Raw genomic sequence first — 25,694 nt, 5'->3', positions numbered from 1 at the left:
ACAAACCCAAGTCATATGTGTGCAATCATCAATAAAAGTAACGAACCAATGAGCACCACCAAATGTAGCAGTTTTAGAGGGCCCCCACACATTAGAATGAATTATCATAAATGGAACTTAACTTTTACTCAAACTGGACAGAAATGAAGTACGATGACTTTTAGCCAATTCACAAACACCACATTTAAAGCTAGAAACATCGTTATGAACAAATAAGCTAGGAAACAACCTTCGTAGATAACTGAAAAAAGCATGTCCAAGTCGACGATGCCACAACCAAACCTCCGAAGCTTTATTCTTCTCCCCCTGAGATCCTTCCACGGCAAGAGCTTGAGTCAACATTCGGGTACTATTCGATGTCAGTTCCAAATAGTAGAGATTTCCCTTCTTAATATCATAACCAATCGTCTTGCAAGTCTGAATATCCTTAAAAACACAAATGGAAGGCCAAAAAATACAAGCAATGTAGGGCAACAGTTATTTGAGAAACAGATAATAAATTATAGTCAAGAGAATGAACAACAAGTACATAATCAAGATTAAGGGTATCATAAAGAGAGACAGCACATTCCCCAATAATGGGGGCAACATTAGCATTAGCAACACTCATGTTAGTTTTGGTGGATGGGTTTAGTGTTTATACCTGTCTAGAATCATAAGTCATGTGTTCAGTAGCACCAGAATCAATTATTCATATATTATTCGAAACAGATGCAGAAACCTTTAAAACCTTATCATCATTACTTATATGATTAGAATCTACCTTAACTTCGGCAATCAATGCACACGACTCATTACAGCGGGGATGACGAGTCCAACATGTCATTGCTCTGTGTGAGTTTAATGCAGCGTCTGAGATGATTGATAGGGCCAAGATTCCAAACCAACTAGGTCAAACAATGTGAGACCCTAGAAAAACAAACAGTAGCCCAAAAAAAATATATATATATATATATTTTTTCTCTTTTCCTTTTTTTTTCTTTTCCTTTTTTCCTTTTTTCCTTTCTTTTCCTTACTCCTGGGGACTTCCTTCAAAGCACGACAAAGCAAGAAAATTGCATATCACAAAAAAAAAAAATTAGTTTTGCAGAACATGGGTTGAGCTGCAGATTGGTACATGTACACACGACTTTATGATTCTTGTGTGAGTTTCAAGCAGCAGTGGTGTTTATTTGATACAGACAAGTGTGACTGCAAAAGATCAGGTGTGGGTGCGAGACGCTCATAATTTGAAAGCATTTCCAACTGGATTGTTGTTAACATCCACACTTCAAATTGAATATTTTACAATTTTTTTTGCAAACAAAATGATGTGTAGAAAGCTCAAAAAGCCTACTATTTCAACTTCCTTTGTTACTTAATTCGGTTTGGTTGATGTCACTTAGTACTACGGTATAGTGGTATTCCTCTTCACTTGTAAGTGAGAAGTCTCAGGTTCGATTCTCGCCAGAGGCGAATTTGAACCATATTATTGCTAGCTCATTGTGAGGCTAAGCACACCCCTCCCTATAGTATAGATAATATCGCTTATTCAAAAAAAAAAAAAATCGGCTTGGTGTATTGGATTTTTCTTCACTACTTTATAACATTGAATGATACAGAAAATTAATAAATAAGAAAATAAAAGATCTAAACAGTTTTGGATAAGGATGTTTTCAGAATCGAAATTATCATGCTGAAAACCGAATTGAATGGTTTGGGAAGAAAGAAAAAAAAAAACCCAAAACCAAACCGATTATCTCGATTGACTGAAACTTGGGAAAATCAAAATATTTTCGGGATTTCCCATCCCATTCACATATACTCATCTACTACTGGCATTCTGAAATGGGCGAAATTCATGCCCTGCCCACTATTCAATGCAGGAATTCGAAAAAGAAGAAGAAAGGAGAATACCTTTTTGTGCGAGAAGGCGAAAACACTCAAATATTGAATGGCATATTGTATTAAAGAAAAACTAATGGAAATGGTTTAAAAACTTTAAGTTTTAAAGATAATGACAAAATAAAGGGTAAAGTGAATAATATCAAAATTGACATTTTAGTGTTAAAATGTGATTTTTCATTAAAATGAACAGTACCGGAAGCTTTTCGTTAAAGTTCTCTTGTATTAAAGCTACACCCGTTGTATTGTGAATAGATATTTTGCTGGATTTGAAGAATTAATTTGTGCTATCTAGAATATTAGATAATATCGTTTGTTTGATATTCTAAATAGTCTCTATGAGTCTTTTCTATCTCTAAAAAGATTGACTGTTGTAGCAAAACCATTAACTAGTTTTTTTTTTTTTTTATTTAAGAAAAGGTAATGACAACAAACAAAAACCAGGGACTTTCAATCCAATCTGATTAGAAAGAGAATATAACAAACAACTTGAGTTGTCACTTGCTAGTGTGATGAATTAAGAATTATGGACAAAAAGTATTATTTTCCAAAAGTGGGTAAGTGATTTTTCATAATTTACTATTTTAAGTATAAAAATAACTAGATTGATTAGTTAACTATTCAACTGGTGATAATTCTCCTTTTAGTGTCGGAAGAGGCCCCAAATCTCGGAAAGGGATCTTCTTCCGAATCCCTATCATCAAATCCTGGCAATCAACCAATTCAGATTCTTGAAATTTGATCCTAACGGCTAAAAACAAGGGACCCCTTTAAAAGTTATAATAACTTTAGCCGTTGGATCAAATTTCAAAGACCCGGATTTGTTGATTGACAGGATTTGGTGGAAGGGATTCTCTCAGGATCCCTTCCCCAAATTTCAGTCTCCTTGTTTTGAAATTTTGTTCAACTAGATTATCTACTGATCGTAAATTCGACATGCTTCTGAATGTGTCAATTTTAAGCTATCCTTAAAGTGATCAAATGACTGCAAGATTGAACTGAATTAAGAATCAATTAATTTTCACAATTTATATTTAGATTTGAAAACTAGTTATGGTTATAAGCATTGGTAAATATGTGACTTCCATACTTAGAGGCCAACTAGTAGGAATAAGAAAATGTGATAATAGTAACACTGTGATTGGGAAAATTGATTTTTACACTTTTTTTCTCCAATGCGCTTATCTCTCTTTTATTAAAATATGTGACTTCCATACCAAGGGTTCAAATTTTCTGGTCCTTAGAATCCGTACACTAATTTTCAGAGAGGATCCAAATTTAGAAAACACAATCCCAGAGATGGAGCCGGTGAAAGAGTACCCTATCCCCAGGTCCGTGAGAGAAGGCCACAAGAAATAGTGCAGTTTTCAAGCAAATGTTCGAGAGATTGTATTGGTCTATAAAATTAAAGAGGCACATTCATGGAACATCACCAATTTAAGTATTTAACTGGACAGATTTTTTGAATTTGGTCCCAATAAAGTGTACAGATTTTGTTGAATGAACAATAAATTTGAACCATATAAGGTTTTATACCAGTGAATAATTACTTGTACTCGTCAAGATGCATAATTGCAAAGTCGTCCACCCGCAGACCAATTGCTCTTTTGTGTGTGTTATATTGTGTCACTTGATTTGCTAAAATCCAACTCGTGTCTCACTTTGTCTCGTATCAACAAATTCCATTAAAACTGTTTGTGTGACATGGTTAGGAGGACTCATTATTGTTGTGATGTGGGTCACGCGTACCAAAAAACTTCTGTTAAAGTTTTTTTCTTCTTATTTTGAATTTTAAAAAGGTGATTTTTATTAAATTTTCAATCGCATGGCGCAGATTTTTAGCAACAATTAGTCTCATTTTTTGTCGCGTACCAATTTTTACTCATGTAAATTGTAAAATCTTTTTTGAATTGGTTATGCTTCAGTTCCTATGAATTTTTTTCTCTTTTAATAGCCCAAATTACTCAATAGTACGAAAAATGAACGATCAAATTTGAGTCGAATATAATATATTTGCTTACTACCAAGCAGGTTAGACTATTGAAAATTTAACTAACAGAGAGCAATAAATTCAATAAATAAAATTGAACATACAAGACACTGTAGTAGTGAGTTCTCCCCACCCTACATTTATTCCTTTTTTCCAACAAAAAAGCTTTTGACAGCTCCCTCTATGGCTGCTCTCTCTCGCGACTTCCACCCCACTCCAACAAACAAGACTGATTGATGCAGCGGACTGCAGTGGTGAACGTGACTCCGAGATAAAATAATGTCTCGCGAGGCGGAGCCATAAAGGAACAAGAATGGTCTTTGACCTACCTTGACATTATTTTCACGGAGAGCTTTAAGCGATGGTAAATAGAATAAGCAGGTAGAATCATGACCTTTGTTTGATAAAATAATGTCTCGCGAGGCAGAGCCATAAAGGGACAAGAATGATCCTCGACCTACCCTGACATTTTTTTCACGGAGAGCTTTTTCTCCTAGAGTTTAATTGTTTTCACATGGTTCTGGTGGTTGTTGACAAGCTTGAATTCTACTGACATCCATGTGCAATTTTTATGTTCTTGTTAGCCCTTTCTATTAGGTTGTTTTATTTGCCAATCAACTCTCAACTGGCCAAGCCACTCAGTACTACGGTCTGATAGTATTCTTCTTCACTTGTAAGTGAGAGGTCTTAGGTTTGAATCTCATGGATGGAGAATTCTATACCAAATTAGGTTGCTCATTATGTGGCATAGCCGAACTCCCCCTCCCTTAGTATAAAATATATCATTGTACTCAGAAAAGAAAAAAAAAACTCCCAACTGGCCATAATGTACTGATGAAATGGAGTGGAATTGAAAAATCAACATTGTCGTCAGCGAGCAAATAAACATCAGAATCAGACCAAAAATCTAAAGTATCAAAGTAGTGACTCAGACAATGACTAGATGATGAATGAGACAATGACTAGACGACGGTAGAGAAATGAATTTGCGAGTGTGAGAGAGGGATTCATGAGCGGTTGTAACGTTGTTGCATTATTGGCGGTATATATTGTTGCGCTTTTTTTTTTTTGCTTTTTTAACATTTGTCAAAGGCCCTTCCTAATCTAAAATTCTAACTCCACCACTAACGCAGACATTACAAGAGAAACGGCCTGGGCCATCATCTGACTATTAATCTTATGAATTTTCGAAATAGATACCTACTCACTGTATTCATATCATAATTCTAGAAGTTAGCTAAACCCTAGGAATGTAGTTTAGACCATCTCTAAATGAGATGTCAAATCATAAGTGGAATGTCATGTAATCAAATTTGAAGGTAAGAGCAAGCTCTAACCGATATGTCAATTCTATGTGGATTGACATATGAGTTTTCGTATGTCAGTTTGACATATGAGAAAAGATGATGTCAAAGTGGATTGACATATGAGTTTTCGTATGTCAGTTTGACATATGAGAAAAGATGATGTCAAATTATTTTTAATTATATTATTGTGTGACTCCAATTAATGCGTTAATTATAGATCTTTAAATTTTATTTTAATTGATATCTTTTTAAAATGGATCATACAAGTATCATTTATAACAAAAAAACATATTGATTGGAAGTAAAGAAAATCTAACATTACCACGTTAACCATCAAATTAACATTTGATATTTATCTTTTAATATCTTTTTTGAGCCATAATTTAAATAAGGAATAATGGTGGCTGACAGCCTGACACTGACAGTTCCAAAAGTCATAACAAATCACAACCAAATTATGATATAATTGTTGTATAAAACCAATCCTCCCAACCAAACAAAGCCAAACACGAGCAAGCCAATAAGATATGATAATCCCTCCATCAAAAGCGCATTACAGCTATCATCCACATTAATTAATAATTCCTCTGCTTTTATTTAATTAATTAACTTCCACTTCACCGGACAGTACTGAGCGCATAGCCTTCACCAAAGTTTAGAAAATATTTCACATTCGCGTTTTTTAATTATTTTGAGTCCATGTCATAATTATTTTGGTGATTATAATTTATAGCTGACAATTAATACTGATGATGAAAATAATGTCATAATTATTTTGGTGATTATAATTTATAGCTGACAATTAATACTGATGATGAAAATAATGTCATAATTATTTTGATGTTTATAATTGACAAGTAATAGTAATGATAAAAATATTAATGTACTTTTGAATTTGATGGAATAATAGATAAAATTTAACTGTAAAAAGTCAATTAGCTGATTTCAAACAATTCAAAAGGTTAATTTACCAAAAAAAATAGTTTAAGAAATTAATTTTAACTGAAGTAATAATTCAGATAGTCAAATTACAATTTACCCTGTATTATTACATCAAAACAAATTATTCAGTTTTATTTATTTCGTTAAAAAGAAAAAAAAACAAAAACAGAATAAGTACATAGCGTGCACGCCCTTCCCTTACTCAAATCTTCAAACATACATGATTGCGTATACATAAAACTTAATCATTTAATCACTACTTTATACTAGATTACAAACACGGAAAAGCAGCTAATATTAAACTAATTAATATGCTTAGCTGTGCCAACAATTGGATCACAGCTAATCCACATTTAAACTATTTCACTAATCCAAAACCAAAACTAACATCAAACATTTTTTTTAAGGTAAATTACATTTTACCTCTTCATATTTAGATGTCGTTTTGTAGGCAGTTTCGGGTGAGGCGAAGATGAGAGTGAGGGGTGGGCGGAGGCCAAAAGAAGAAGAGAAAAAGGAAAGGATGGGTTGGAGAAGGAGAGAGCCCTTCTTTAATTAAAAATCATTTTATTATTTTTTAATCCACATATCACACATGTATATATGGGCTCGTGAGATTTACATAAGCAGATAATTGAAAATATAACAAAAATTAAGACGATTGTACGGAATTGAAATCAAATAATAGTAAAGATATAAAATTAAAATATTTTAAAAATATAATAATTGCATGAGAATGTAAAATGTAATTTACCTTTTTTTTTTTTTTTTTAAGTCAGGGACTCCAATGTCATTCATCAAATAATAAAAAAAATTGCAACTAAATCAAACCCTTCATTTAAAAACTAAAAGGGAAAATTAAACAATAGCCACACGATTAAAAACAAAGTGTGCCCTCTCTCTCTCTCTCCTCTCACTATACACACCTACACATTATCCCTCATCAGTCTGTTCGTTAGTACAAAAAAGGACCAAACCCCCATAAAACGACAACGTTGTTCATCCCAGTCAGCCGACCAGATCCGACTGCTGACACAGCTCCTTCCTCAGCCGCTGCGAGAAAAGCCTGCAGGCATCCATGCTCAGATCAACGGCTGCGGCCAATGCCACGAAAGCCGCTGCGTCCTCCGTGCAGTTCACGTGCTGCACGCTCACCTCCACCGCAGGTTTGCTGCATCTCCCCTCCCCTTCCACCTTCGCCGACATCACAAACCCTCTGTACATGCAGAAAGGCCACAACCCGTAGCCGAAGTCCCCGCTTCCCCTCGGGCTACAACCCGGAGAATTTGGGCCGGCTCGGTTACTGGACCCTGACCCGAGATCCAGGACGAATTTCCCGCCCTTGTTTAAGCTGAGAGTGGACTCCGCCAACACGACGCCGGCGCCGCTGGTGTCGGGAATGAGTTCAAAGCGGTAACCGAGGCCGTCGGCGCCACCTCGTTCGCGCCAGGCCTCCAAGCGTCCCCAGGGCTTCCAGGTGTTGTCGCCGGGCCGGAGAATGAGCCAGGAGCCTGGGTTGGACCGGCTGACGCGGTCCGACCCGGGCGAGGCCACGAAGGGCGTGACCATCGAGGCTGCAGCCACAGGCGACCCGGAGAGGTCGTGGACCGTAATCGACCAGCCCTTTCGTTCCCTTCCGTGTCGCTCTCGCTCGCTCCCGAACGAGCTTAGCCAGCTCCGAGAGCTGCCTTGGTCCGACTGTAACGACCTGAAAACAAAGGGCAAAATGGGAATACAAAATTAAACTGAGATTTGAACCATTGGCATCTACGTAAAGAGAATTAACGGGATCGATTCAATTCAGACGAGCATTGAACAAAACGTCGTCGTAAGGCAAACAAAAAATTCAAACTGAAACCCAAATTGGAAAGAGGGAATTGTACCTGGATCTCTGAGTGCGGTCGGCGGGTGTTCTGAAACTGAACGTGCAGGTGAAGACTGGCTGCTGGAGGTTGCCTTGGATCTGAAACACTTGCGGGCTACACTCGGGTTCGCCGTCGAACTGGAACACGAATCTCGGGTCGGGTTCGGCCTTCACATTCAAATGGAACTGGGACTGAGCCGACGACCCGCCCTTGTTGGCCCCTTTTCCCACGGAGACCCACCCGTTATGGAAAACGCTGGGCTTGGACTCGGTTCCCGCCAGATCCAAGGGAACCGAAACCCGGCCCAACAGCCTCCCGGAGTTGACGCCGCAGGTGGTGCCCCTGCGGCCGGTGTAGATGGAGATTTTGAGGCAGAGCCTGGAGGAGAAGATGGACTTGGAGGCGAGGCGGTCGAGATCGGACTTGCTGAGGTGGAAGGTTGCGGCCGTGGCGGGGTTGTCGAGGGTTTGGGTGTCGGGATGTAGGCAAGGGACGACGGCGTTCTGAGGGGGGATGTTGAGGTTGTTGAACTTGATCTTGCAGAAGCACGGGGAGGAGGAAGGGTGGACGACGGAGCTGGCGGGCTTGGAGGCGACGGGGATCTTGAGAGCCAGATTGCCCACTGTGACCCGCACAAATGGGCATGGATCCATTTAAGCTACAAAATCAAATCAAATCGAATCACAGTAAATGGTTATGCTCTTTTCTGTCTCAGTGGAGTCTTGTAGCAAATGCTAATGCTGCTGCCGCCATTGATTTCTGGTTGGGGTTTGGATTTGGATTTGGAGTTTCTTAATTGGAAAGTGCAAAGAGGGTTACTGGTGAGATTGTATATTTTTATTTTATTTTAATTTGGGGTTGGGAGACAGCTGGGTACAGCCTGCCCTCGCTGCCAGCTCGGACGAAGTTTACGCCATTTTCAGGATTGTGGAGGAATAGAAACAATTCTCTCTCCTCTCTCTCTCCCCTTTTTCTCTCTCCTCTAGTGGGGCCCCATCTCTCTGAGTCTAACCCAAGCCACCTGTCTTTTCACTGCCGCCTATAAACCTATTCTGTGTCTCTTCCGTAATTTTTTTTTAATAAATCGATATTTTTACATTAATAAAAGAAAAAGTTCGGTAAAATCACGTAATAGATAACTTAATTTGATATCTAATTTATCATCTGATTTAAACATAAAATTTTTCATTTCTAAATAAAATTAAATACCATCAAACTGTAATATTGAATGACTCTTTTACTAATTCGAGAACTTAAGGATGCACTTCGTGTGATTTAACCCAAGATGGTCTGACCATCATAATTTCATCTTATTTGGCTTCATCGAAATAACCAATTATTTTATATCTTGTTTAATTACAAACTCACACTGCTAAGCTTTGCTGTCTACTCTGTAATATTAATAAGGGTATTTAATCTCTCCAGCTATGGGATTAGGAGAGGATGGAATCTCCGGCTCTGTACGCGAAGTGTGTGACCAGCAAATCTGTGTGCTGTTTCTTCCCCCTGTGCCACACGATGACAGACGGGCAAACACGTGGGTCTTTTATTTATTTATTTTTGCCCAACTAACTGGAATTGAATCCGCTCCTGAGCAAATAGTAAAGATCCTCATGACCACACAATACGGACCGTTAGATTTTAATCTAATGGTTACAATTATTATAATTTTTAGAGGGATCCTATTTTTGTAACCGTTTGATCAAAATCTAATGGTCCGTGTCGGATGATCATGAGGATCCCCACTATTTGCTCAAGAGGAATCCAATTCCCAACTACCCAACTTTGTTCACAAGTGATGGATCCCTCGAACGCCATGTGTACCATCCAGTTGTGATTCATAAATATTGAGTCGTGACGTGACCAAAGATTTTTTAATGTGATCGACACATAATGTGGTACATTATGTGTCACTATATAAATAGTGAGATATATGTATTAAAAGGTTAATAACTTAAAAAATAAAAAATTTCACCATTTACATAAAAACACGTTATGTACCACACGAGTTTCCGTCACAATAAAAAATTTCTCGTGACATTGGAGATGAAGAAGATGATTAAGCATTTATAAAATAGTAATCAATTTTTAACATTTTCTTATTTTTATTTTTATTTTTTACGGTTACATTAATCCTAGCCGTTGATTTCTCTACTAATATGAAAATAACGCACTCAAAAATGCCACGATGTACCAATGGTAATTTTTTTTTAATTTTTTTATACAATTAGGATCATTTGGCTGTTGAAAATCCAACTGCTATAAAACTGTCGTGTCATACAATCGTTTGTGTTGTCAGTAGAGCTGCTACAACGGGCCCCATGATCCAATCAACTATTGATTTGGAAATGACTCTCTATATCAAGTGTTTCACAAACAAATTAAGGCTTGACACCAGATTCGACATTACCTTACTTGTATACTTGTTGACGGTAATCCCACGCAAAATTCTCCACCATATCTTGGCTACGTTCATCAACTGAAACATAGAGGTTGCAGAAAACACCAGCTATGATTTCTCTATCCTTAAATGTAAGACTTTTCAAGTGTTCTCTGACCTCATTAATCTTCAGTATAGCTCAACTGTGATGCATTGATTTAAGTACCTTCTGGTGGCGCCCTTTTTTTTTTTTTTGAATTTGATGGAAATCTAAAAGGCCATTGATATGGTGGTTTTTTTTTTTTTTAAACAAACGATATAATTTATACTAAGGGGTGAGGATTGTGGGTGTACTTGTACCTCACAATGGGTTAGTAAAAGTGTGGTTCAAATTTGCCGTTCAAATTTTAGACCTCTCACTAACACATAAAGAGAAAATAGACTGTAGTACTAAGTGACAACATGATGTCCATTAGATTAGCCAAGTTGACTTTTTTCGCTTAGAATCTTTTTTGTGTGAGGATCCTTCGAATTTAATCTACGATGTTGTATTTGAAGTTTATACTTTTTCGTAAATGATAACAAAATTGATATCGTTACGCTCAAGGAAACAAAAGTAATGTGTTGGGCTAGATAGGTAGCTGCTCATACTGTTCAATTGGACCCAACGACCAAAGCAAAAGGCCCATTTAAACACCAAAAGCCGACACCAAGGTCCAAGACAAATAAGGATAAATGTGGTATCCTCAACGTTATCTCCGAACGAACCAACAGAGGAGCAAAGCAAGAGCAACCCAAGCGAAGCGAAGATGTCAGTCTCAGCTGTGTTGGGGTCTCAATTCGTGGCGGTGGGTGTGCCCGTGAAGAACCCATCTGCGACGACCTCGTTTGGTGTGACCAGTTCGGCCCCATGGCGCGGCTCAACCACCGGTAACGGCGGCGGTGGTGGTGGGTTGGTGATAGAGTGCTCGTCAAGGCCACAGAAGAAGGCGACTGCGCACCACCGGAAGACTCGGCCGCGCAAAACGCAGCCGTGGGACATTAAGCGCAAGCCCACTGTGTACGCTCCCCTCCCTCCTCTCCCTGCCGAGTGGACCTTGCTCTCTAGTGCCGACGAAGCTGCTTCTGCTTCTGCATCTTCTCCGGAAGAGTCCTCCTCCACTGAGTAGTCATTCTACCTCAATTAATCCATGTTATTATGCTCTGTTTTGTTTAATTTAAGTTTGGAGATTTGAAGTTTGTTTTCTGTTTGTTTAATTTAAATTTAAATTTACTTGTTTAAATTGAATTATTAGAATTTGTACTCATTTGTTTGGATATTAGGAATCTTTAGATTTCAAAATGCAAGTGCAGAAATGGGGGAATATCGAAAAAAAATCAGAGAAGGATATGGAAGGGGGAGTGAAATCTAAGCCTCACTTTACAGTGGAGAAATTCTTAAAATTTTGACTAAATTGACGATATTTTCAACATATTAGTTAAATATCAGAAGAATTTTTATATCTCGTTTAATCTAGTGTTTGGTGTTCACTAAAGTTTTATTTAAAATTTTTATCATTTTTATAAAAAGCAACCAATATTGATATCTGTCGGTATTTACCCAAAATTACATATCAACATTTTTACTAATACCGATATTTTAAATGCTGAAATTTAAACTTCAGATTTATAATTTTAAAACTCTCAAGTCTCCATCTGCATTGCTTGGTAATCCAAACAAGCGAATTAGCTTTCAGAGAATCTTAACTTTTGTCAAAATTAAAAGTTTATTTTCACCGTTCAAACGTACCATAAAATAACGATAATTCAGGATGACACGATAATAAAACACGAATTTAATACAAACAGGGGGTCCGAGTTGCTTGATACGAACTCGAAATCAGCACAATCTACTAAATTCAACAGAATTTTGGTTAGTCTTGAAAATCTTAACACGATTTTCATTTCTTGATATGGACGCAAGGCATAGAGATACGTAGATTTTGTTTTAATTTGGTACTGAGTTGATTCTGAAAAAAAATGACTACCAAAAAAAGTTGGGCCTTTTTTTTATGTTTGGTAAACATTCAAATTCAACTTTTTTTCACAGTTTTAGGTGAAAAAAAAAAACCAAAAACACAAAGCTGCATAACCCAACTTTGAAAAATCAGTTTTGTTCACATCTGTTTTACATAAAAGTTTATCAAACACTATAATACTACTGCTTTTTTTTTTTTTTTTTTCAAAAACACTTTTACAAAAAAGTCTGCTTTTTTTTTTTTTTTTTTCAAAAACACTTTTACAAAAAAGTTTATCAAACACTCTGCTGCTTTATTTCATAACTACTTATTCTCACAGCACAGAAGAAACAATTTTTTTTTTTTAAAGCAGAGCAATACCAAACCAGCCCTTTGATTGTTGGCGTGAAACCAACACACAATCTAACATGATCACAATTTGATCACCAGACTATAATAAGGCGCAACCGGAACCCGGATGATACCGACAGAAACAATCGAGCCCTCGAATCACCGCGGTTTTCGTGTTCTAAAAGTTCGTTTACGTTAATGGAAACGATGGTGCATCGTAAGGCATGCCTCAACCATGCCAAAACTTTCAAGAAATAGATAAGGGATCAGTTAAAGCAACGAAAAGATACTAGATTTGCATCTTTTCGATCTCTATTAGCTTCAAAAATGAAAATGCAGATTAAATCCGAAATTAAACTGATACATCGCAGGGACATATGCCCGTCCTACATAAAAAGCCCGACAAATTATGTGATTGTGTAATCAGCAGCTGCTTACGTTACCTGCCAACATCGCAAGCGAGTAGGAAGAAAACGACCAACAAACAGAGCCGTTAGATTTATGAGAACTCTGTACATGAAGCATTATTCCAGGCTGAACATCTCCCGTTAGCAGCTTGAATGTACGGACAACCATCCTCCATCAGCCATCGGCAGGGATCCACACCAGTCACTGTACGTGGGACGGAACCTTGCCCTGCAGAATCTTATTGAGGTGCTCTGCTATCTGCGTTAAGACTGTCACCTTGAAGCAGAGTCGATGGAAAAGTTTTCAGCCAGATCTCTTTTTGTGCTTCCCCTTCACCAGGCTTAAGAGGAAGTCCGTGAATATGTGCTCATATTCCGGCATTTTTCCATACCCTGCAAAAAAATTCAAGGCCAGTTAAATAACCATACAAATGACTTCTGTTTGTGCGATCGGTAAAATCAACATACTGTTGTAAATAATACGCTGAACTCAGTCAGCCGTCAAATGATAACTGAGAAAGATAATTCACTTGCCTGGGAAGTAGTTAATGTCAATGACATAAAACCGATCACTGGTCCCATGCTCTCGGATCATATCCAAGTTGAACAATCGCAGACCCTATATAATGACAGGACAAACTCATTAATTCCAACTTCCATGCATCAACCTGGCCATGGCATAAAACCATTGACAAGTGTGAGTTACCAGTCGACGGCGAAGTTCCTTGGCAAGTTTCTCAAGTAATGGTCGCGGAGGAAGTTCTGCAAGAAAAATAGTAATTACACGTATTAGAGAGGCCTGCATTTAAACTTCACAGCCAAGATAGAAATTTCAAAACCACTGCTATAGTAATTGGAGCCTAACAAAAAAGATAAAAGACAAATTGTTGAATTTCAGTGTTCATTCCTCAGTTGCCGGCTCAACTCCTTCAATTTCAAATACCAACGACCAGCCAATTTAATTTGTGTTTTTTTAACCAATGCCAAATTATATTCAAGAGTCCAAAATCCATCCAAAAAAACACAAACTTTATGTTTGAAAGCCAGTAAATGCAAAACTTGTAAACATGCAATCGAAGAACCTGAATTCCTGGACAGGAAAACTCACCAGCAATGCATGGGTCCAGATCTGCATCTTCTGCTGATGCTGCAGCACAAGAAACCCTTGGAAAACGATATACTCCAGCCGTTTTGGAGAGCTCTCGTTTGGTAACATCCGGTAAAGAGAAACGCCTGACAACTTTTATAGCTTCACCAACTATATAGACTTTAAAAAGAACACCTCCTATAACCAGGAAAGAAGTGAAAGTTCAATAATTAGTATATGCGTGTGGTGCTATTCAGGACATAATGATAAGAAACTATACGGATCTTAGTTGCATACCATGGTTTACAAACTCCTGAAGAACAAGAGGAGGGTCAAGCTTTTGGAGAGAGTACCGATCGTAAGCAAGTGATAATTCATGTGACTTTTTACTTCCATCATTGACCAGTGGCTTCGCAACTGAAACATAAAATCAGTACATTTATCAAAAAAGACCGGCCAGAAAAAATTACAGATATGGAACTTATGTCTCCTAACAGAAAATACTTAAGTAACATAACACCAACAGGTAAGCATATGGTCCTGATAGTTTACTATAACTAGTTACTACGATACATTAAGCATACCAATGGGTAGTTTCAGCCCAAAATTTGTAACAGCATCAGGGATGGATGATGCATCTTTTTTAACAACCAACTGTTTGGGAACCCCAACTTTGCCTGCACGAATTCATCAATACAACTACTTTTAGCATCACCAAGGACAAAATTTCAGTTGCCACGCTTATAATTTAACCGGACTCTCAGCCTAAAACATGTGAGCCAAAGTTCAAGCAAAATACTAATCTTAGGTAATCCAACATTTGAACAAAAGGCACAGAAGTTACCATAAGAATCAGACAAGTTCAAATCGGCAACAGCCTGGAGCATGGATTGACGATTGTGTAAACGTTGTATGGCATCAGGAGGATCAAGAACGGTGACTTCTGGGTGTGTTTGCCTATAGTCCTATAAAAGGAAGAAAAAGGGTTGTCAAGGGAGTATAACCCAAATTCTACAGAGTACATAACAAATAATACAAAACAATAATGATTTAAAAGAGTAAAGCAATCGAACCAAATTCCAGTAACAGTACCCCTCAAACAAACGAACAAACAAACAAACAAAAAAAACTGGACTGTGCAAAAGATGTTATCTATCACCTTTAAAGCAAACATATAATTCCAGTCCATATCATATGTCTACAAAGACAAAAATGAACTTAGGCCATGATGAATCATACATAGAACATAAGTGGAGAAGAAAGCAAACAAAATACAGTGTTCTGTATAAATACTTGAGTCTTTTGCATACAACGACAGTGCAGTGCATGGACAAAAAATGACGAGGGGGACGAGAGTCGTTCTGGTCTAAAAATTTGACAAGGACTTGAATGTCCGTTTAAAACAGCATTGGATTGTGCAACCATTGTTCCAGAAAACAACTTGAATGTGGATATATATATGCACCCCCTTCCCTAGTTATTCAGCACAAAGAAAAACTGAACAAAAATCATTGTTACTGATCACAAAGATGTATAACTAAGAAAATAGTCAAATAGAGTAGTCTAACACAGAAACAATGATCAATCAACTTTCACCAGAATTTCCACCTTTTGGCAGACGTAAAATATTCCTTCTTAAACCCTTTTAATAACTTATTAAAGTTGTAGTACAAACCTAAAGTAACGGAAGATGAACACAGTATGTCCTCATTAAGGTTTTGAAATACTAGCAGGCATAAGCAGAGAAAAAAAGTAATTGATCTTATATCAGATTGAATAAATTGTGTTTACTGTAACTGATTACAGGTCTTAGAACCAAAGAATCCTATTTGGGACACAATGGACATGTTAATATTCACTTCCTATTAAACTCAGTGTTTTGGATCTGAAGATTAGAATTCATTATACTGATAGAAAATCAAACAATTTCCAAGATACATAGAGAAAGAACTAAAGTACTGCATGACAAGATTTACAATGTTAATTACATGCTAACTGAAGTTTCATAAAACTATAAGCCTAATACAGGCTGCTGACAATGGGTCAATTGTACACAACATAGATCATCGATTGCTGACTGGAAATCTGATAAGTGAAAACCACCAGTAGAAACAACAAAAGGTAGTTATTGAGTGACACTCACAACATTTGTCCAGAAAACATAACCATGCTTTCGGACACATTACCCGCAATCACAATGACTATGATCGAGCCCACCAAAATAATAATATTTCTGATTAGTCCAAAGTGTTAGTTGCATAATCATCATTCCACATGACCTTTAAATGTCAGGGATTTTTTCTAGACAATAAAGAAGTAGTTTACATGCTACAGAAGGAAAGAAAATAACAGAAATCACGATATAATTTGTATATGGTTCATGCTGAGGTCGTTCAAGATTTTAATCAATTACCAAACATACTGCGTTGTTTAATCTACTACTTAACACTCTCCCATAGGCACAAGCAACTACAAATTATAAAATAAAACGTCAATCCAGCCAATATAGGAAAGTTTGCAGCTGTAATCCTACCAGTGTATAATCGATGGCCAGCAATCTAAATGCACCCAAATGTTGGACCAGCCATCACAACCAGCGTCTGAAAGAGGATTTTGAAGAAGGGTGTTTTGCACACCTTATCCTAGAACTTATAGCGCCCTAGACACTCAAAAGCAGGTGTACCAAATCTAAATTCACTCACATCACATCAAGTTCGCTAACTCCCATTCAGCTGACAGTGAGGGTAAGTTATACCCTGAAAACATGAACCCATTGAAGAGAATCACGAATCTTCCACAAGAAAATTGCTTAGAAAACCTGAAAAACTCAGCTAGATGGCCATGGAAGTAGAAACATCATCACTTGCTGGCTTGAGGCCTCGACCTCAACTACAGTCATAATTCATGACGAAGGAAAGAGAAGCACTCTGCACGTGTCGTCAGACAGGAATAAGTTCTAAGCATGAACATTCTGGTTGCCAACCAACCAGTCGGTGATTATTTGATCCCGTGCAATGTATAAATGATGTCATGCACAAGATGAGGATAATGAATTTAAGCAGCAAGTGTGGTTTCAAGACAACTCAGTCCAGAATATAAGTTCTTAAGGCTATAAAATGATGAAATTTACAGAAACCAACCTCAAGAATCTGGCGCCACTCTTTTCCAGACAGCTGCAAGAGAGAAACGATAAAAATGTATTGAGTTACTCTTGACCATCTACATTTATCAGACCAAAATCAATAGTGGGTATGTATGGTGAAATAAATACAGTGGGAAGAAGACTTTTACCAAATCCCACCTTGTACGGGTTGGAACCAAACAAGATAAGCAACTGTTTAAAGGAAATTTCCTAACCTTATGCAGCACTATGTCAAAAGGGCCTTGATCCGAAAGGGGCTTGTTATGATCAATAGCAACAAACAATATCCCCTTTTTTCTGCATTAAACAAACAACATTTTACACTTGGTAAGGAAACACCTGAGTAAAAACTGCATGACAACATCACCATTACTTGAAAGAGCAGAGACATAAAACCAACACGGAAACTCCGAATCAAAGCTATTCATCACTAGGAAATTAAGAGAAGGAAAAAAATCCACACTAATTGAATAGTATTGAAAAAGAAAATTTAACATTCAACCACTAATCTTGGTACACATCCAAGTGACACAAAGCATAGTCATAGATTTTGAAACTTGTTAGAAATTCAAATTCTGGCAAATGCATATGAACACAGATTAGCATAGTCATAAAAACATATTTACAATTTTATATTTTGGATTAAACCCAGATTACAAACGTGATTGCATTTTTAATAAATGGGTCATTGGAAAATGACTTAAAAGCACACAACTTTTGTGTGCCTTTAACTCCTAAAGAATAAAAAATAAAAAATCTCAGGACTTGGTTGAGAAATAATTGATGGTTAGAAAGAAGATTCCGCAACTTTCTTTCACTTTCTCGCCAGCCAAACAAAAATGACAGTAGGGACTGGGATATTCCAGATCGGAAAAACCCCACGTCACAACAAATTCAGTCCGCAAATCAATCCTCATGGGCACATCAGAAAACATAAACAGAAGGGTATTTCAGATTATCAAATTGTGATTAATGTCCACAAACAGATATTAATTACCTAGCTAAAACTTCGAGCTTTGGCTGCAAAAAGCTCTTAATCTTCTTAGAGGTAAGAGCGTATCCCACCACCACCAATCTCTTATGACTGGTATTAGGGAACCCACCTTCTTCCTCCCTCCCACCTTCTTCGATTCCGTACGGCATTTCCTCCCTCATTTCTCTCACCATGGAAAGATAATTTCAAAATTTAACTCCTGGGTATTGAAGATCTGGTAGGTTTAATGGCGTCTGATGCGACAGAGAGCGAGAGAGGCAGAGAGGAACAGAGACAAGTGAAGGTGATGACGGTGGTTTTGTGATGTGCTTAAATTGTGTAACGAAATGTGGAAATAGGAGTTTAAATAAGATTTGGCTTCCGACCAAAAAAGTAAATGATTTGCTTACGGTGCCAAGTAAATCCGAATTTGGATGCCCCCACCCCACGCGCTTTGTAATGGTCACGCTTTCCAGGGTTTATCTTCCGAGATAACGTTCTGTATTAATCAAATGAAGATATCTATAAATTGTAGTCACGTGTTTTTATTTTATTTTTACGTGTATTTATTTTATTAGCACAAAGTGTTACGTTGTGAAATACTCATGTCGTGTGAGGGCTAGTTTGGGTTGGTACTTTTTTTTCGAAATTGTTTCTGCTGCGTTATGAGAATGAACGGTTATGATAAAAAGCATGTAAGTGTTTGATCAATTATAATGTTAAAAGTGCCTTTAACATAAAAAAATCATAGTAATAAAAGAAGAAGATGGTATTGTGGATTTAAAAGTTTCATTAATTGGTATTATTCACTTGTCTACAATGAAAAATTTTTTTTTTGAGAAGCATGTGTAGAGCTGTTTATGCTTTCTGCTGTTTTGAACCCATGATTTTGAAATTTTTTTTTTCTTCATTTACCGAACACAATTAAGGCCCCAACTTAAAAAAAAAATGCTTTTTAAAAAATTTAAGCAATCTTAATTCTTAAACTAGTCCTAAGTTAGCACACTAAATAGCACCTCTATGTTCTTTAAAAAAAAAAAAAACAGTGTATTTGTTTACCAAGCAAAAAGTTTACAACTCAATTGGTTAGGAACATTTACTTTGATCGTAATTTATGTTTGTTCTTCCTAATGTCGTTCAAAATTTAAAATGTAATTCTAATGGGCCAAACTGTTTATGAAAAAGAAATTTGTGTTTATAATTCGGCGATAAACGAGCACTCCCACTAGTTACTAGTTATAAGGACCATATAAAAATATGGGTACATCAACATCATCTAGATAATTATAGTAGGCACAAAGACTCAATACACCACTATTGCGTCAAGAAGCATACTTTGAGTGACGACATATTCACACACAAAACTCAAAAATGATTGGTGAGTGAGAAAATTTAAGATTCCTTGCTATCCTTATTGTATTAAATTTTTCGTTTTTAAAACTAATGAGTACTAAATAATTTAACTTCGTAGATGAGATATGACATTGACATTTTTTAAAGATGGGGTATGAAACTGTGACTGACCCAATAATTGAGATAATTTTGTATAATTTACCCTATTTGTTAACCTAAAATATAAAATAAACTCGACGGGGAGAAAACAAACAATCTGGCCAGAAAAACAGAGGTATTTTGAAAGGAAATTGGTATTAACACTCTAAATTTCTCATTCTACACTCCAAACTTTATATATTTAGAAATAAATGCAGTTAGCGTTTTTTGAAAAAGAAGATTGGATCCAAGACGAATTCACCAAATGCAAGTTGTTGTGGATTGTTGTGGATCACACCCAATTGTTATAAGTAATAAAATTTCATTTCAATTACATGAGGATGCAATGATCGGATTGTCACTTCTAACAAAATCGTTCGGTGCTCGATTATGATTTTTCAACCCAACAATCATATTTTGCAAAACCGTCTTAATACTAAGTCGTTGAAACAAGCCAATGTCGTGAACCAACGCATCGATGCACACGACGGCAATCAAAATGATTCGGTGACAAAAAATTTGATTTTCGAAACACAATAAATGCTGAAACAAATTTCGTAATCCAATAGATCACGATAAGAGATGCAACTTTCATTTCTTAATTGTATGTGAGATTATCGCCAAAAACTCCGCGAGTGGCCAATTTTATCACGGGCTCTCTAAAATTCACCAAATGTTTGACAGCCAAGGATATTGGTTTTATGTCCGGATTGTGGACTTTAAGATGGTGGCGGCGGCCCACGACAACGCGGTTCATGAATTCAAGGTTACTTTGCCAAGTTCAAATTTAGATCCGAATTAGCATTTGAAATTCAAAATTACCAAACTGCCCTACATTAAATTTTTTCAAAACCGGATGGGATGTATTCAATCAAGAATTTGAGAGAATTTAATAAATTTATGGATTTTTATGGAATTTAATTGATTTATAGATATTTATAAAATTTTGATTCAATTCTCTTGAAATCTCATGGAAAGATATGAGATTTATGGATACTTAAAATACAATACGAAATCTCTCCAATTGCCTCTAATTCCTCAACTTTCTCAGATTTTTTAAAATCAATTTCTAATTGAATACACTTGAAATGTTATAAACTTCTTTAAAATCCTAATTGAATAAACCTGGATTTCTAAGAATTTTAATAAACTATTTTGAATTTCTAATTGAATATACCTTGAATTTTAGATAATCACTGAAAATCTTGATTGAATACCCCTAAAGTCATTAAAAGAATTAAAATCTCTCAAAATCTCAATTGAATACACCCCAAGATTATTTTTTTATTTTTTTGAACAAAAACCGAGATAATTAAATATAAAGGAAACCAAATAAAATTCGAAACCCAAAATACGAAAAAATGAATAGTAAATGTTGAGACGATATTTCACGGTAGCAACAAAAGGGAACGGACTTTTTGAATTAGAAAACGAGATTGCTCACCTTCGCTCTTGTAGGGATTCTTTAAAATATTGTAATTCATCGTCGATTTACTCAATACGGCAGTTGAAAGTTAAGAAGAGTATGTGAAAGGTAAAAAAAATCTGAGGATAACCCACTTAATTTGGGTATGTCTAACTCAAAGTAGTGATGGATCCAGAAAAAATTATTTGGGCATTTACGTGTAAAATTCACAAACATTTCTTAGACATTCACAAACATTTTTTAGACATATTATAACCTTAAATTAAGACATAATTTCATCACTCATAATTTATAGGACAAATAACAATACAAGTTACAATTATTTAGGACGTATTTTCATATTTTGAAAACGCTCCATTATAGCTTCATTATTCAATGAAAGAAAAAAACATACTCTCTATATAAACCATCATGATATCACCTACCCATTTATCTGCCATTTGGTTACGCAATGGGCTTTTCATAATATTCATGGTAGAAACAACTCTCTCTACTGAAGCAGTAGCAACTGATAGAATCAAAACTAATATAATTAGAGAATACACATGATTATATACTATGTTCCTCCCCACTCTGCCATTTTTTTCTTTGCAAGAATGCTAATTCTTTTGAATTGAGAAAATTCATACTTGAATACATATAAAGAATATAACGCCCAAGTTGATATTTGTTTTTAAAAACAATAAGAAATGTAACTCCTCTTTAAGGCATTTTATGAAGCATTTGAAAAGCATATATAAAGAACAACTCTAACGTTCAAAAAGACAGTACCAAATTATCCATGGAAATTACCAAACTTCAGAAAGTTAGCTGATAAAGATTGATCGCGCAAATTAATTTTTTTAATTTTTTAAAGATTATAAAGATTGATCGACCAAATTAATTTTTTAAGTTCGCTACTATTTGATTTCATTTGAATGACAAAGATTTATCACTGCATTCGTGTTCCTCAGTGGCCGACCAAAACCATGCATGCTCTTCCTCAACCATTATTTATTTTTGTGGATACGGATTTGTCAAAAGTTATGCCTACATTTTTTTTTCCCAGTAAAACCGATGTTTTACATTAATTTATATTAAGAGGGACATGGATAAGTTTTGCGGACCATATGCAGTATGTTACTATGTTAAAGAAGAAAACACTAATGACCACAGCAATTCACGGTAGGCGACGGATGTGTGACGTTTGGAGTTGTCGTTCCCGTTTTCAATTGTCTTAACAATTAGATCATATTGAAAAATCAAAATATAAGAGTTTTATCGAAAAACCTGCGGTACTGTCCACTTTAACGAAAAACTACATTTTTATACTAAAAAGTCAATCATGGTACTATTCACTTTATCCTTTATTTTATCCTTATTGTTAAAACTCAAAATTTTCAAACCCTTTTCATTAATTTTACTTTCAAATATTACGTGAGTAAACTAAACATTATAAACATAGGCGTGTATGCAGTTTAATAATTGTTTTTATAGAGTTAACTAATTCGTGTCTTGCTTGCCGGTCGACAGGAGGTGCACGGATTGTGTATGCTACAAGGCTTTATTTGGTAGGTTGGATGAAATAGGTTGTCATCAATTAAATTAGACTTGAATCTAGTTTGTTGTTTGTTGTGTCAAATGTGAGATGGACAGGATTGGACATGATGAGTTATAAGTCCACAATAGAGTGAGTTAAGTTACAAGTCCTGTCAAACAAGTTCCTATCAATCTAATCATATCCTTAGACTTGGAATACATATATTTTCTTCAAAAATAACAAATGTAAATATATATATATATATAACTATAGTCAACAGTTTAACGAACAAATTATTTGAGTGAAAGCATCTACCCCAGTGGACCTCGTTGGCTCCATGATTATCTGCATGTTTTGTCACTATCCTCGTCCTTAGAACGCAGTACATGTTTTGGAATATAAATTTTGTCGTGGACATGACTTGTAAATTACTTGAAATGTAGTTCCAACTTCACGCGAAGAGGACAAAAGCTTTTGGGTTAATGGCGATATATGTACATATCACGCTTGTTTCTTTCTTTCCCTCAGAATTTTCGACGCTCTCTCATCTGTCTTCCACTTTGCATTTGTCTCTCGTAATTTCATTGTTTGGAATGCGCATATATGCATGCATTAATCTGGAAAGCAACATGCACCAAATGAGCTTACGGTTACGTCATGGCTTATTACAGTAGTGTTATATTGCTTTAAGTGACATGATTTTATTGGAGCAGAACATCAAGGAAAGGTGAACGTGTTTCATTTACGTCATTCTCCGATAATATGGTTACAACGACATATATTACTGTTCTCGACTATGATGATATTTATCTGCGTCAAAACAACATAAATCTTCACTACAGCAGCACTAAAATTATTTGTACGTACACTCCAAGTTTTATAGCAAACTTTCTTCGATGTAATTTCAATGTTGCGTATCAATTAATGCTACAAATGCTTTATCTATCACTAACTAAACTATACAAATATGGATCAAACTAATATATGTATATAAATGTATATATCGATGTTCCACAAATCCAAGACATGTAAGTGACTGGTTATAATATCATTTTTAATAATTGGAGTTTATTGTCATGTTTTAAATGTAATTTTCATGCATATAAAAGTCAAAAATAGTGATAAGAATTGGAAACTATAAATCTTCAGTCACATGAAAAATACAACGTGCCAGAAAATATACCTCTGTCGGTCATGTAACGTCAGAATTTATTCCTAATATATATAATTATATATCCTTGAGTAATGATACGAGATCGTATTCTTACACCACATTAATGTATTATTTTATGTTGAAAGTGATGCATAAAATTAACATCATTTTCATTAATTGACGTGATATATAAACATCACTTGCCACATCAGATATGATAATCTAATTTGGTACAAAAATATGATCATTATACACGTCCCCTTCTATTTCTTATATATATATATATATATGTATGTGTGTGCGTGTGTCATTGGATTAAACAAATTAAAGACGAATAACGACATAATTAAGAGAGTGTGCAAAAGATAAAAAAAAATGTGTGAATGACTTCCTGTAATTCATATAAAAAATGAATCCTAGTCGCCAAATGCTGGCACGCATTCTTTTAGTGTAAAGCAAACAGTGGAGAGAGAGAATCTACCTTAAGATTTTTGGTAGATATACATCGAGAACAATGTGGTACGAGGATTATTTGGAGTTTGAGAAATATATATGTGGATGTTTTTTTAGGACTCTTCGAATGTGTCCATGGAATGAGTCCATTTTGGGCCATCAAATATTTGATGAAATGCATGATAGGCTTCCAAGAGGCATTTCTCGGAAGCACTCGGCATGTAATGTCGGGGAGTACTTGACAAATCATCTCAATAACACTCATTAAATTGCTTTTACATATGTTAATATATGTTGACATGTGCACAACAATATTCGATTGACGACAACAAACCTATCAAGTGTTCGACAAAATACCTCAACGAATAAATGAAATTTTTTGCACACTTTACACTTTATTGCTATTACAAAACTTAGACCTTTACACTAGGATTACCCAATGTTCGAATATGTATTGGTAAATATTCTTAACTATTTAGATTGCAAAAATAAACATCAAATCTGATCTAAAATTTCAAGTGTAAAAGTAAATACTCTGATTGCAAGTTTTTTATTTTTCTATGGAGTAAATTGTAACATCCCACATTGTCCAGGGGAGTGGATCCTATAAGCCTTATATGTATATTCTCATCTCCACCTAACACGAGGCCTTTTGGGAGTTCACTGGCTTCGGGTTCCGTAGGAACTCTGAAGTTAAGCGAGTTCGCGCGGGAGCAATCCCAGGATGGGTGACCCACTGGGAAGTTCTCGTGTGAGTTCCCAGAAACAAAACCGTGAGAGCGTGGTCGGGGCCCAAAGTGGACAATATCGTGCTACGGTGGAGTCGAGCCCGAGATGTGGTTAGGGCCCAAGGCCGGATAAAACTGTGAGGGCGTGGCCGGGGCCGAAAGCGGACAATATTGTGCTACGGTGGAGTCGAGCTCGATATGTTGTGGGGACCCGGGGTAGGATGTGACAATTTGGTATCAGAGCCAATTCCTGGCCGGATGTGTGCCGATGAGAACGTTGGGCCCCTAAGGAAGGTGAATTGTAACATCCCACATCGTCCAGAGGAGTGGATCATGTAAGTCTTATATGTATATTTCCATCTCTACCTAGCACGAGACCTTTTGGGAGCTCACTGGTTTCAGATTCTGTAGGAACTCTGAAGTTAAGTGAGTTCGCGCGAGAGCAATCCCAGAATGAGTGACCTACTGGGAAGTTCTTTTGAGTTCCCAGAAACAAAATCGTGAGGGCGTGATGGGGGCCCAAAGCGGACAATATCGTGTTACGATGGAGTCGAGCCCGGGATGTGGTGGGGGTCCGGGCTGGGATGTGACAAAATTGT

At 36.3% G+C, this 25,694-nt stretch overlaps 3 protein-coding genes across 4 annotated transcripts; 1 reads left to right on the top strand and 2 right to left on the bottom strand.

Annotated features, from left to right (window-relative positions):
- Positions 1 to 6,937: 6,937 nt before the first annotated feature.
- On the bottom strand, positions 6,938 to 8,973 carry LOC103928190. The gene is made up of 2 exons (XM_009337195.3): positions 8,007 to 8,973; positions 6,938 to 7,831 (listed from the first exon to the last, which is right to left on the bottom strand). Exons 1-2 carry the CDS (start codon positions 8,639 to 8,641, stop codon positions 7,132 to 7,134), a joined length of 1,335 nt encoding a protein of 444 aa, XP_009335470.2. The 5' UTR covers positions 8,642 to 8,973; the 3' UTR covers positions 6,938 to 7,131.
- Positions 8,974 to 11,120: 2,147 nt separating this feature from the next.
- LOC103928192 (50S ribosomal protein 6, chloroplastic) lies at positions 11,121 to 11,675 on the top strand. The gene has a single exon (XM_009337197.3). It carries the CDS (start codon positions 11,178 to 11,180, stop codon positions 11,535 to 11,537), a length of 360 nt encoding a protein of 119 aa, XP_009335472.2. The 5' UTR covers positions 11,121 to 11,177; the 3' UTR covers positions 11,538 to 11,675.
- A 1,307-nt stretch (positions 11,676 to 12,982) lies between these two features.
- On the bottom strand, positions 12,983 to 18,555 carry LOC103928193 (inositol-tetrakisphosphate 1-kinase 3). 2 transcript variants are annotated; one of them, XM_009337198.3, is made up of 10 exons: positions 18,350 to 18,555; positions 17,568 to 17,649; positions 17,351 to 17,383; positions 15,055 to 15,175; positions 14,795 to 14,887; positions 14,508 to 14,627; positions 14,232 to 14,408; positions 13,830 to 13,885; positions 13,658 to 13,742; positions 12,983 to 13,516 (listed from the first exon to the last, which is right to left on the bottom strand). In XM_009337198.3, the coding sequence occupies exons 1-10, from the start codon at positions 18,517 to 18,519 to the stop codon at positions 13,428 to 13,430; spliced, it is 1,026 nt and encodes a 341-aa protein (XP_009335473.2). In that variant the 5' UTR covers positions 18,520 to 18,555; the 3' UTR covers positions 12,983 to 13,427. The 2 variants fall into 2 exon arrangements, with proteins under 2 accessions (XP_009335473.2, XP_009335475.2); XM_009337200.3 differs by lacking the exon at positions 18,350 to 18,555 and adding an exon at positions 16,744 to 17,137.
- Positions 18,556 to 25,694: the final 7,139 nt, after the last annotated feature.

The sequence above is a fragment of a genome, unplaced genomic scaffold, assembly GCF_019419815.1.
Source record: "Pyrus x bretschneideri cultivar Hongxiangsu unplaced genomic scaffold, Pyrus_bretschneideri_v1 Contig17, whole genome shotgun sequence".
Taxonomy (NCBI): Eukaryota; Viridiplantae; Streptophyta; class Magnoliopsida; order Rosales; family Rosaceae; genus Pyrus; species Pyrus x bretschneideri.
The sequence above is the reverse complement of the archived record's forward strand: the minus strand, read 5'-3'. Positions and strand labels throughout refer to the sequence as shown.

Excerpts from the sequence above, each read along its gene's own strand:
- LOC103928190 (XM_009337195.3), bottom strand. The coding sequence starts at position 8,641 with ATGGATCCATGCCCATTTGTGCGGGTCACAGTGGGCAATCTGGCTCTC. Across the intron at positions 7,832-8,006 it reads GACCGCACTCAGAGATCCAG|GTCGTTACAGTCGGACCAAG; the intron begins GTACAATTCCCT and ends CTTTGTTTTCAG.
- LOC103928192 (XM_009337197.3), top strand. The coding sequence starts at position 11,178 with ATGTCAGTCTCAGCTGTGTTGGGGTCTCAATTCGTGGCGGTGGGTGTG.
- LOC103928193 (XM_009337198.3), bottom strand. The coding sequence starts at position 18,519 with ATGGTGAGAGAAATGAGGGAGGAAATGCCGTACGGAATCGAAGAAGGT. Across the intron at positions 15,176-17,350 it reads AGTGGCGCCAGATTCTTGAG|GACTATAGGCAAACACACCC; the intron begins GTTGGTTTCTGT and ends TTCCTTTTATAG. Across the intron at positions 13,743-13,829 it reads AGGAACTTCGCCGTCGACTG|GGTCTGCGATTGTTCAACTT; the intron begins GTAACTCACACT and ends GTCATTATATAG.